Source organism: Copadichromis virginalis, linkage group LG23, assembly GCF_057382275.1.
Source record: "Copadichromis virginalis isolate Kocher_CV1m ecotype Utaka linkage group LG23, C_Virginalis_male_GT1.1, whole genome shotgun sequence".
Classification (NCBI taxonomy): domain Eukaryota; kingdom Metazoa; phylum Chordata; class Actinopteri; order Cichliformes; family Cichlidae; genus Copadichromis; species Copadichromis virginalis.
Window position 1 is genome coordinate 22,966,220 of NC_140639.1, and position 13,305 is coordinate 22,979,524.

The 13,305-nt window shown below is 38.6% G+C and overlaps 1 protein-coding gene across 7 annotated transcripts in view; it reads right to left on the bottom strand.

Moving 5' to 3' along the window:
• LOC146680913 (tensin-1-like) overlaps positions 1-13,305 on the bottom strand; it is a 126,687-nt gene that overhangs the window by 43,818 nt on the left and 69,564 nt on the right. For 5 of the 7 annotated variants that reach the window (XM_085449037.1, XM_085449035.1, XM_085449034.1 and 2 more), the window contains 6 exons: positions 10,308-10,349; positions 3,564-3,613; positions 1,945-2,116; positions 1,717-1,767; positions 1,507-1,629; positions 108-172 (listed from right to left, as the gene is read on the bottom strand). In XM_085449037.1, the coding sequence (XP_085305163.1) occupies positions 108-172; positions 1,507-1,629; positions 1,717-1,767; positions 1,945-2,116; positions 3,564-3,613; positions 10,308-10,349 (503 nt within the window). Of the gene's footprint in view, positions 1-107; positions 173-1,506; positions 1,630-1,716; positions 1,768-1,944; positions 2,117-3,563; positions 3,614-6,315; positions 6,713-10,307; positions 10,350-13,305 lie in introns of those variants that run through there. The other 2 variants (XM_085449038.1, XM_085449036.1) reach the window with 2 other exon arrangements.

Here is a 13,305-nt window from a genome sequence, read left to right on the forward strand (position 1 = left end):
CACCTCTGTTTAAACTCAAACACCAATGCAATCTAATATGTAACACTACATTTTAAACTACATTTTAACACGTTTTAGGCTGTGTCTGATCATGACATGTTTGATACCTTGCAGATATGTTGCTGTAATGCATGTAAGCAGCCACCACAACACCCGTTCGACCTCGGTTCCCCTGTGAAAGAAACACAAAACAGGGCTTGTTTAAATGATATAAAGAGTCAAGATGGGTAACAAGAAAACTGATGGGACTTAGGGAAGATTCCAAAAGGATCATTGAATTAATGATCAAGAAACAGAGCAGAAACAAATCCCCCTTCGATGGTAATAAATTGGTCTTCAAGCATTTTCACGTGTAATTGAAACCCAAAAGTTGGAGCTATATATAAATAATAATGTTTAATCATTCTGCTTGGTTAAAGCAGTTGGCTCAATTCGAGCATAAACTTTGTTGCTTGTCCTGCTTTATCTGGATACCATGTGCAAATTCTCTGAAACAACAGAGGATTCATTGCATAAATGTGAGAGCTAAACAATCGGCAGCCTCCAAGGCTGAAAGATGAAGAAACTGTAGTTTCTCAACTTTCGGCTCGCTTCACAAGCAGCCAATTCCTGTACATGCCCATGTTACCAGCCATAGTTAAAATGACTAGCAGAATTTAATGCTAAATTAATGCTAATTTTCCCTTTTGTAACATCTTTACTGGTGGTAACCAATTTAAATTTTAATACTTTGAATGACTGGTGGCTATGAAATAGGTTGAATGCCATTTACTAGACTTGCCTATCAAAGCTGAAAAAGTAAATTGAAACTCCTAATTGTTTTTGTGATATTTTACCTTTTGGAGAAGTTTTAATACATAAGATATCCCTGTGTATCTCTAAAGTCTAAGCTTGCTAACCAAGCAAGCCAGAGTTATCCAAAGCTAGCCAAGTGTTAGCGCTCTAGCCCAATTATGCTCACTTCTGATTACCTTAACTCATTCACTGCCATTGACGTCTATAGCCGTCAATTGCAGTGAATGAGTCAATGGGTTTAACTCATTCACTGCCAATGGCTGGCAGTGAATGAGTTAAAAACAGTGACAACCAGAATACATAATAAGAACACCGGTGATACAGTAGCTCATCCGGCTCATAAGCCACTGTCTTGATAACAGTTTTGGGTGAAACCCAATTATGTGATCACGGTGTATTATTTTGATTAAATTCACATGTTCAGTGGGGACGTTTCACCACGGCATAAGGTTAACGGACCTTCAGCTAGATGAGCTTAAAACAGTAGTCCATAGCTCAATGTGTGACTTCACAGTGACTATGTTTTATGTCAAGCTATGAAACTGAATAACTACAAATTATGTTGATTTTATGAGATCAGCAATGAAAAAAATAATCACATTTCCATATTTAGAGGGAAACTTTACAATCTCTATGCCCAGCCAATAAATGTTCCAGCACATCACCGCCGCATTATAACAGATGTTTTTACACTTTGTTTTTCTGCCTTACCTTATTGTGCAGTACCACCACATTGCGTGTGTCTCCATTGAGCCACATGTCAATGGCCTTGCACATGCTGCAGATCTTATCCAGTGCTGGCGCATGGTGGTCCGGCCAGCCAAACTCAAGAACCTGAGAATGATTATCCATCAAATGAGCTTTCGCTTTCGAATTTTGTTCTTCCTAACCATGAATATACAGTATATGTCATGTTTGTACCTTATGGTTTAACTTTGTTAAGTCGCTCTGTCCTTCGCTCAGGTTGAGCACCTGAAATCAGGAAGAGAGTATATCAAAGCAACTGATGGACATGTGATGCATTTTAGAAAATCTTTGTTTTTTGTTTTCAAGGATATACTGTAACCATCTTCCAAAAAACCTGACGAACAGCAAACAAAAGTGTCAATACAGTCCTGTGCTCCAGTTTCAGCTGAGGGTATTTCTTACCAGATAGTGCTCGCCATGCTTTGACCGCAGCATCGTCGCCACCTCTTTGAGGTTGGTGTTGTAGCTTTGCTCCTCGGCCCCAGCGGGAAAAGAGACAGAGATGATTCTCTCTGTGATGTAGACCAGGTCGACCTCATAGCTCTCCTCCATGGCCTGAACCACACTCTGACTCCTGCAGAGGTAGAAGGTGCAGAAGGTCTTGAAGCTTGGCAGTGGCAGATTTTATATCACAGCACCATTTTACATTTTTGATTGGCAACAAGTTCTTTTCGAAGCAACATAAGCTGTGATTTCAAAGGGAATGGTCAACTCTATTGTATATAGATCTGATAGATCTGCACTGATCAGAGTTCAATCACAGAGTCCACAGAGTTAAGCTCAGTCTGCAATATTCATTTGCAAACCCTACTGAGTTTGTCACATGTCATATAGTGTCATACAGGCTTAGACCCCCAACCAGTAAAGGGTTTTTAAGAATGATACCAATATTTGATAATTGAGAAATCACAAACATCAGACCATTTATTTTCCATTTGAAACATACAAAACATATCCTTGTTCTCTAATATTTAATATGTGTAGTTGTCCATACTATGGCGAGAGTGAAGTTTAAGTCACTCTGTTGCTAATAGGGAAGCTGCTTGTACACAGTAGACACAGTAAATGCCAAATCCAGTGCATCGGCAAACAGCTAATATCAGCCAAGCTTTACATAGCACACTGTAGGTAATTATTTTAGTCTATCTACAGTTATAGCTGCCGGTGCAAACCGCTTTGCAACCATCTCCATCCCAGCTTCTCATTTTCATGCAGTTTCTGACTTGTTGTAAAATTACATTTTTGTTGTGTTTGGGAAAAAGACCATCTTTATTACATCTCATTATGATAAATACAAATATAAATTAATAAAATATACTGGTACGTTTCAACATAGTTACTGTATAGTTGCCAGAAATCTTTAAGAGGCAACTCAATTTAGAAGGACACATCTTGTAAAGGATGCTTTGACCTTTTAACCTTATCAGCACCAATCACAAGTTTTCCAGTTCTATTCGAGTGCAGGATTGCAGCTGCTGTGAGAACATTTCTTGAACTCTCTGATTTCTCTCTGGGATTAGCCAACAGAGTTTATCACAAACATCCACTTCATCACATGTAAACTCCTGCAGCTCACTCTTATATTTCTTGGAAAGGAAAAGATTTTCAGTCCTTCTGTGACTGTTGACATGACCTCTTCCAATATTACGCAACCTATTTCACCGGCCAAACAGCGCAGTTTTTTTGTTCTGTTTTGTTTTTGGTCAGCAGACATACGGTAAAGCCCTGCATGAGAAACAGCCATGCTTCAAGAACGACAAACAGCGGAGAATATGGAGTGAAAATTTACATTCCTACACACCCAGCACAAACAATCAGTTTCTAATCTTCATTAATAATAATCAAGGACTGTAATGACTTAAAGAGCTTATTAAAGACTAATTTGGTAATCTTAGAAGTCATGCTGTTTAGATTGTAGAAAAAAATAGATTAAATTTTTTCCACTTATGGAACCCTTATTTCTCCTAATGAAAGCAGTGTGAACAACAATACAACATGGCTGTGTGATGGTGCTTTCTTACCGCGACTGCTTTTGCCTTATCTCCACACTCTTGCAGGACCTCGTAGATCCCTGGTGAGCACATACACACAGGCACACACAGGCAGATGGTGGGAGTCAGAGGAGGAAAATGATTCATAAGCAAACTCCATCTGGTAGTCATGATGATTTTATTGAATTACAGTCTGACATAAGCTATTAGGGAAAAGTCAGATCACAGACACAAAACTGAAACTGCTATGAAAAGATGGAGAGAGAAGAATCATCTGAAACAGAATGATGAAAAGTAAAAGAAGCAGCTGACAAAAGAAGGCATTCAACCAAGACGCTTGACAAAAGAAACCGAGCAACAGAAAGAAGACAAAGAATAACGAAAAAGTATAAGAGGTGTAAAAAACAAAAAACAAAAACAAGTATGAGAAACGAGGAGTGTTTTAACAGAAAACCATCCTGAACTGGGGTCTTGTCAAGACTCGAGCACACAATTAATTATCCTGTCCTTTACCCAGATATTTACAGAGGGAAGAGTGAGAACAGGTTGTTTCACTGTGACAGGGCTGCAGATGGAAAATGTTACTAAATATGCTGTACTGTCGAGGAATTGCTGCATAATAGATGCTAGAGTTGGCTCTTCCTCTTACTGCCTGTCGGCTGAGGGGATAACTCTGTGTGAGTCAGGAAGATGAAGCCATCCAAAAAGACAAAACGACTGCTGAATTAATCTCCGCGGACATCATCTGTGACATACTTTACTTTCCCCCCCCACATTGGCATAAAGAGTGAGCGCTCGGCTTCACCGCTGAAGAGGTTAAATAAGTGATGTTGGCAAGAAGTGTCTCAAGGTTAAACATGGAGCTCCCATGGCTCTTCTTACTGCTTGCGAGTGGCTTCCCATAGAAAAAGCTAATGCAACCCCCCACCCCAATGAGCCAAAATGGTCACATAATTCTAAGTGATCTGACAGGAACCAGATGCTAAACGCACCACGGACGATGGTGTTTGCAAAATGAAACAGCCTGTTCACACAAGGCTTCACAAGTGTTGCGATGTTATATGTCACATCACAGGGACAATCTGTTAGCCTGCAGCAACGTAGATACATAAATGAAAGTCAATCTGCATGTAAAGTGGGGTAAACGTCTCTGAGATTTAACGTTCACTGTTTGCCCGGTGACACCGGGTTTTGCATCTACCTCACACTTACATCTGTACCCAAGCTCTCTATTGATGTTCACTATTAAAAACACAAGCCACAGCCACTGCATGACCAATGCAATGTGTTTTGACTCAATCTTGCTTCTACTATAAATATAAAGGAGAAGAGTGGTTCCCAACTTTTTTCTATCCAAGTGTTTCCTAAGCGCCAATAGACTGAAAAAAAAGCTTTTCTTAAACACCTTTTATGTTTAAATGTGTTGAGTTCAGCTTTATTCATCTGTTTTATTATTCCATAACTTCCAATTTGAAACATTCATCCATGATTTTTAGACACTATTCCATTTAGCAGCTCGGCATCTGGGCAATTCTAAATGTTTATCTGTCGTATTCTTTCAGCTGTTATGGTGTGTTCCTGACTAAGTAAGAAATCATAAGTTCCAAATTGCAATTGAGTCCCTAATTGCACATTTTTTGCAGAAGACCCCCTTCACTCAGATTTCCCATTTGGACAGTCGAAGTAGACTAGCATACCTTGAGTTAGCAATCCAAGATGGTGGCGCTGACTGTAAACTGTAGTAGAACTAAACTTTTAATCTGTTCTGTATTTCTGGCTCACTAAATAAGCACAACAGTAATGAGATCTTTAAATGTGTTCTTTCAAGTGCAAAAAAACACGTATAATCACTTTTCCTGGAACTTGCAAGAACTCTTAAGAGATGTCACTCCCAAGTTCTGACCTAGTTTCGAGGCATCTGGAATGGAGTATTAATCTGTATTATTAACATGCAGTTTAATCTAGTAATAGTCTAATTTTCATATGTACTAATTTTGATTTATTGTTCTAATCTTTTAATTGCTTTTGTTTCAGGAGGAGCTTCAGTTTAATTTCAGTTATGCTAACAAATTTGTTTTTACTGTAAGTTAAGAACTTTTAAATGCGTATATGTACTTTTGTCTTGCTATACCAATTCATTCATCATGTTTGTGATGACGTGAAGTTTTTTTGTAAGACACTGACATTTGGTTACTTTGTTTTGTTTTATTTTATATACTCTGTAACCCAGTTTTTTGTTTGTTTGTTTTACTTCTGGCCTTCTGGTTTCCCACCCATGATAGGCCAATTGTTTATTCACACCTGTGTCTGTGTATATTTAGATACTTTATATATTAGATATTTATACACTGTACATTTTTTATATATTTAAAAATACATAAATAGTTAATGTATTTTGTAATTAATGTATTTTGTTTTCAATTTTCTAATGCTTAGCCATTAATTTGTTAAACGTTAACATTTCCGACAAATTCCTTTTTTAGTTCCTTTCCATTTTTTAAATACTTTTAATGGTTGAGATTGTCTTGTCATTTTACCACAGACTACTACTTATCTTATTATCACAAATAAATTATTTTCCTCTCAGTTTAAAAATATTTTAGAAAGATTTTTGAGTAATTCATTTCTATATTTACAATATACGTATCTCATAGAGAAATAGTGGGAGAAGACTGAATGCAGTACACATAGGTTAAAAGGCACTAAGAAATTTAAGTTGAGTTATTTTACAACTTTTAATCATAAATTTAAAAAAAACCTTTATTCCATGGGAGTGGCCTACCTTGCCAAATTGGAACCCAGTACTACACCTCCAGCCAGGAAGCAGGTTGGCAAAATGCATTCGAATGGTGCTGACCAAAGGCATGGCGAGGACCCACTGCTCTCTGTTTCTAAGCAACGATAAAGCTGCAAATACCAGGCTTTTTGATAAAATCGAAAGAATCCAAGAAAAATTTGGTGTTGTACATCTCATTCTTTTTTGGGATTTCAACTGATTATCCAGGTGGTCAAAGCTTAATCGTTCATTCTCTCCAACATCCTCATGGTCAAGATGTTAGAGTCCCTTCCATTTGTGCCGAGCCTGTTCAGCGATTATGTAATATATCATGATGCATCTTCCTTTTCTTCGTTCCTTCTCAGCTGTCTTCTCCCTACTTTCTCTATCTTTCTTCCTCCCTCCCACCCACTTTCTGTTCTCTGGAACTACTCCTCCCTTGGTCTTATTATCTCTCATTATATCTGACTGCCCCTCTCTCCCCTGCAGCTTTTCTTGGCTCATATCTTTCACCATCCTGTGTGCTTGTGTGGTGTCTGGGTCCTGTAAATGTTTGTTCCTAACTACCCTTAAGAATATGGTCAACAGCATGGAATAACAGGTTACATAAAGTGTGGAATAAAAATAAAATGGTAAAATGGTAAATGGCCTGTATTTGTATAGCGCTTTACTAGTCCCTAAGGACTCCAAAGCACTTTACACATCCAGTCATCCACCCATTGACACACACATTCACACACTGGTGATGGCAAGCTACATTGTAGCCACAGCTGGGGCGCACTGACAGAGGCAAGGCTGCCGGACACTGGCACCACCAGACCCTCTGACCACCACCAGTAGGCAACGGGTGAAGTGTCTTGCCCAAGGACACAACGACTGAAACTGTCCAAGCCGGGGCTCAAACCGGCAACCTTCCGATAACAAGCCGAACTCCCAACTCTTGGGCCACGATCGTCCCTTATAACATTTTCTGTCTGTTAGAATTATGTTTGATTCTTCTCTAGGTAGAGCTTACATCTGTGCATCCACTCTTCCATGCTAAATACTGATTTCAAAAATCCCCATTATACCGTTGGATGACCCTCAGTAGGCCCCACACTGACTCTGTTATAATCACAATGGTGCATTTTGAGTCAAAACCACAATGCATGTATCCTGCATGGACTAACCAAATAAATATTCCATCTGCATGTTGGTCCACACACCACAGATGCACACATACACGGAAAACCTCATAAATGATGACTCCAGGATTTAAGTACAGAGAGAAGAGGATACCATGACAACTCCTCAACATATTAACCAATAAGCATAACACTATATCTGTGAAATATATAAAAGGCAACTTGATACAATGGGATAACACTGGGAATGCTATAAAAATACATGACAACCACAACAGAGATCTTACTGGTTAAACAAAAGGCATGGTTGATACATTAGGATCACAAATTCAGCTGACGATACAACACAATTTTTATTGGAAATGTCTGGAAGGGACTGTATATGTTTAGTCCCAAATACCAGTATGCCACTGTCAAACTGTTTGTGACAACTTTTTATAGTTACAATTTAAAAAGATTAACAAGACCATAGTCAATACAATTAGTAGCCTCTGTCTTTGTATTTTTAGTGCTGGTGTTTCTCATCAGTATGCCTTATTTCCTCACAATCTCAGTTGCTTGCTTGTTTACACAAGAAGATGACATTTCTATGAAGCCGCAACACATGGCTTGTATTTAACTGAACAGGATGAATATAACTTACACTTCTAAATGCAGTTTTTTTTAAAAAATATTTTGATAGAATGATGTTAAAAATATTAAAAAGTATCGCTGATTAATAAACATTGAACAATAAGAGGAGGGCGGAGGTTTTCACATGTTTGCAGCTTGTTTTATTGTGTTTGACAAGATGTAGTGAGCTGCAATTCATAGCTGTTGGAATGGTTTCCAACACTAGCCTAATTTCACAATAAAAAGGCACTCTAAAACATCCATAAAAGCTGCTCAAAACACTGAGACATAACCAACTTCATCCTCAGGATGTGCTAAACACTAAATTTCTGCATGCAGTTAAGTACTTGTGGCTAAATACACACTTTAATTTGTTGCTAGCTAGCACAATGTGCTGTTTACTTTAGCCTTATGTTTGCTTAGATTGGTAGCTAACAACAAATGCAAAAAGCTAACTAAAGAATGCTCCTGATAAACTAAAGCTGTGTACCTCTGGATGTGTTTCAATCATACTTCCTGGACAGCAATAGGAGGACACTAACTACGTTGTATAAGCTAGCTAGCAAGATAAAATGTGTCTGGTCATTGTTTCTCATTTTTTGACGGTGTTTTTGTGCTTTTGTCTGTTTTAGTTTGTTTGTTTGTTCTTTGCATATAGCACATTAGACATAATCATCTTCCATTCTATCTCCCAAGGCACAAACTGCAGATAAATCTCTATATAAGCTGGTGTGTACATGCCGATCTGTGTTAATAATCCCACTCTGAGTCATCTCCTGCTTCTGATCTAAACATTCGGGGGACATTGGATGTAGACATGGACTCATTAAGACACACAAAAAAAGAGAGGAGGAAAAACAAGGATGTAAGAATTCTGCTTTTATCTTTTGAAATACAAAATTCCTCTGGTCTTATGAAAAAGGAGACAAAGACAAAGGAACCCTTTTAGTCAAAAAGATTAATTGCGACCTTTGGATTGGTTTGCATTAAATAACAGTTTTCGTTTTACATTGGTAGTGTTCTTCTCTGTTCTTTCTTTGTTTTGTTTTTTTAGCTCTTCCGTTCTTGGGGCCCCGCCACCTATGCCTACACTCTCCACTGTTAGCAATGTCAGACAGAACAAGCATGCCTAGTCTCTAGCCAGGACTTGGCATTGATTTCTGGCACAAATAAGAGAAAATTTGCAGTGGACTGGCAGAAACATATGTCTCTACAGCTTACTATTTTTTTTTAATTTCAGGTATGTACCACATATTCATTTACAGTGGCACAGAACAGACACCTCAGCTAACCTGAACATCTGAACATATGCAGTCTGAAATTATCCATTGGAAAAATATGCTCCAGTCTTTAAGGGTCTATAAACTGAGTTCTAAATGTAGTGGATGGTGCAGTTTGTACCTTTTGCAGTTTGTAAGATTTAAAGTGAACCATGTTTGAGATCAAGGCTTAACAGAATTATTCCCTGATTAAATTATTGATTCAAAGCTAATAAATATACAACTAGATGGAGACTCTCCTTAGTTGGTTTAATTTAGTAATAAGTAATTTTACATGAATTAATGCAAATATCAGAGCTCATGTGTGCAGTTTGCACTGTATATTGTCTGTAGTTAGCATTTGTTTCTACAGTAGGTTGCTGCACATGTTTCTCTATTTCAAAACATACTATTCAAAGCACAGCATATTTCAGTGCCTGCTGACTCATTGTTATTACATTTATTGCTTCTTAATAATTGGATTTTTTGAGAAACTGTATGTGGACGCCTCAAATTAAAACCTTAGCCATTGGCATTAATCGGCTCCTCCGCTATTCTGTGAAGGTTTTCCATAATTATATGAAACCTGGTTGGACTGCTCCCTTTCAGCCACAATAGCTGAGGCTGGCTTGTGATAATTGACAGTAATGTTTGGCTTATGTTTGTGTTATATAGGGTTGTGAAAGTGATTCAAGTACTTCAACACTGAATTGGGGAAACCATTTCTCTACAGACCTCAGTTCCATGCATGTGGTGCAACATATATGGAACTGTGCTATTTCTGTAATTGCAGGAACTGAGGGGTCTTGCACGAACCTTGAGAAAAAAAAGTACATAGCTGTATCTATCCAGGTGTCTGTGTATGTTTTGCTTCATACAGTAATGTACTTGAGGATTGTTATTCCAGCATCTTGTTGCAATAACAATATCAGCTTTTATGAATGAACATCTTTTAAAGCATGTCTTCTTGGCATTACACTTACGCAGAAGAAGTGTTACTTACCGGTGTATCTACATGCTTTAATGGCAGCTGAGGAGTGGGAGGCTGGAGAGAAAAGTGAGACAGTCAGCGGGTTAATCATTGTTTCTTTCACACAAAGGAAGAAACAACATGGTGAGAAAAAAAGATGAGAAGGAGATGTGAGAACCAGGTTTCCTTGCTGGATGTCCCGCTCTCACTTATTGCCTGGGTGACAGTCACCTACCATACTCACTCAGTGTGTGTAGGTTTCAGTCGTAACATGTTCCAATGTAATGCAACATTACATTTGCCTGTAATACAGTAATGTAATGCATTACTGTATTAAATTCGATTCAGCTGAGTGTATGCAGACTCCAGCCCAGCAGTCAGAGCCTGATCTTCAACAGGTAACAAAGGCAGGCAGGCTTGTAGCCTTTATTGCTATCTGTTCATGTTTATTCACAGCCTTTTATTGATGTTTTTGTGTGTCATCATTAAGACAGATCATGTTACAGAGTACCATAAGCGTAACATAAAGTGTAGCTAAACAAATTGCTAATTAACGTTCTCTTATACTTTTAAGAACCAAGAAGTAACAAACAATGTTTACATTTTACATTAATATATTAATTTTTTGAACAATGACCCCAACTAGCAGATGCTATATGATTATTTGGCTTTAAGGTATGTTTTACCCTTCAAGAAAGCAAAAAGATAGGCAACAGATGTAAAGTAAATTGCAGCCGCTGTTGAAAGCACAAAGAGTAACTATTCCTTCTTTTGTTTTTAATTTTTTGTGAAAATACAAAAACCATAACATTTCTATTTCTCTATATAATCAGCCAACATTTTCCTATCAAAGATATAGTCATATTAGCATAAATATTGCCAAAATGTTTTCTGTTGTATGGAGCATAATGCATAACAAATATGTTTTTGGTGATTGAGCAATAGCATCATCCTATAGTTTATTAAGCAAAGCGCAGTAAGTCCTTTGATTACAGAACTCTCAGGAGAGTCTGTAGCACACAAAGCAGAGTAGCATCACAACTTAGCATTTGGTGGAGTGGAGATAATCTGCATCTTCACGGTAAGTTGCCAACTACATATTAAGTTAGAACACTGTTGGAAAGTCCATAAACAATGAATACTTAATTTTCTCTGTTCAGTATAGCAATAGCATAGTATTAGCATCAGTATTAGCTCCGAAAAATCTACTATCAGTCACGTTTTTTTTAAAAATGTTGTTTTGAGGTTACTTCAGATTTTGATGCCAGTTCAAATGTCCTTATTTTAGGGTATTTGGGTGTTTAGGGTTGACCAAACTAACAACTGAGACAAACTAAATACAGATGTATGTTTGGATCCAGTTTTCCTTGTCATACTTTTCATTTAAATCCTATTGCATGAAGTCTCTGCTGACTAATTTCATGACATTTTGTGAGTTTTTACAGTATTTGCATTCAAAGGTATATAAAGAGTTAAAATTTCAAATCAGTTTCTTAAATTGTGCATGTCTCTCCCTGAACAAGGCAGAGATGGAGAAAGAAGGAAAGAAAAAGAAAGTATGTAATTAGAGGCACAGAGATACAGAGCTTGATCCATGTTTTAAGGAAAATCTCTTAACTGAGTTAAGTACAGGGTCTTAGGTTGCAGTGAGCTTTGTAAACAAATCCGAAGGACTGTTTAACAAGCTGCAGCAGTGATTTTAAAAGACCAAAGCCCAAAGTAAATAAGTGAAAAGTAGTTATTGTAGCCTGGAATCTTCTAAATTTGGTCAAACTATTGGTGGTTTAATCATAAAAATATAAAACAGGACCAACTGATCCCTCTCATATTTGAGTTCATTAAATACTCACTACAAATAAGGGAAATGATCAAATTGGTATTTCTCCTGGTTTTCTAATCATGACCTAACATTTGCTGAGCAAGCATTCTTTGTGGAAATGAATGAAAACTCCAATTTCAAGCTCATTAAAATGAAAATGGCTCAAGTCTCGTTGTCGCAGTGCATAAATCCCATTTTATCCTCTAAAACAGAAAGCTTTAACGGAAAAGGGAATAATGATTTTCACTGAGGCTCTCTATCGTTCCTCTTCTGCTCAGTGTGGCAGCATCCGCATAGCTCATACCAAATTACTGAAAGCACCACAGGATGTGTGGATGCTTTTTAAAAGTCTGTGTGTAAAAGCCACCCCCTTTACTGCAATCCTTATACTTTCTTTTTGTATTAAGCAAGATGATTGACGTAAAGCTGGATAAGGGGATAGTGAGAGAATATGTCTGTGATGGTTCTCAGTTATCCTGGCGGACTGATCCCTGGCTACCAAGACTAGCAATCAGGACATGGAATGTCACCTCTCTGGTGGGGAAGGAGCCTGAGTCAACAGCATTTCGAGGGAGACAGGGGACATTGAGTCCGAATGGACCATGTTCAGCATCTCCATTGCTGAAGCTGCTGCACAGAGCTGCGGCCACAAGGTAGTTGGTGCCTGCCGTGGTGGTAATCCCGGAACCAAATGGTGGACACCAGAGGTGAGGGGAGCCACCAAGCTGAAGAAGGAGTTCTACCGGGCTTGGTTAGCCTGTGGGGACTTCGGAAGCAGCTGATAGGTACCGACAGGCCAATCGGAATGCGGCGCGAGCAGTGGCGGAAGCAAAAACTCAGGTGTGGGAGGACTGCCTCGAAGAGATTCTGGCAAACCATCAGGCAACTCAGGAGAGGAAAGCGGTGCTCTACCTGCACTGTGTATAGTGCGGGTGGAGTGCTGATGACTTTGACTGAGAAAATTGCTGGGCAGTGGAAGGAATACTTCAAGGACCTCCTTAATCCCCTGGCATATCTTCCGTGGAGGAAGCAGAGTTTGGCGACAAAGGGGATGACCGCCAACCTCTGAGGGTGAGGTCACTGAGGCAGTTAAACAACTCCTTGGTGGCAGAGCCCCTGGGGTGGATGAGGTCCGCCCAGAGTTACTGAAGGCTCTGGATGTTGTAGGGCTGTCCTGGTTTACATGCTTCTACAATGTTGCGTGAAGATCAG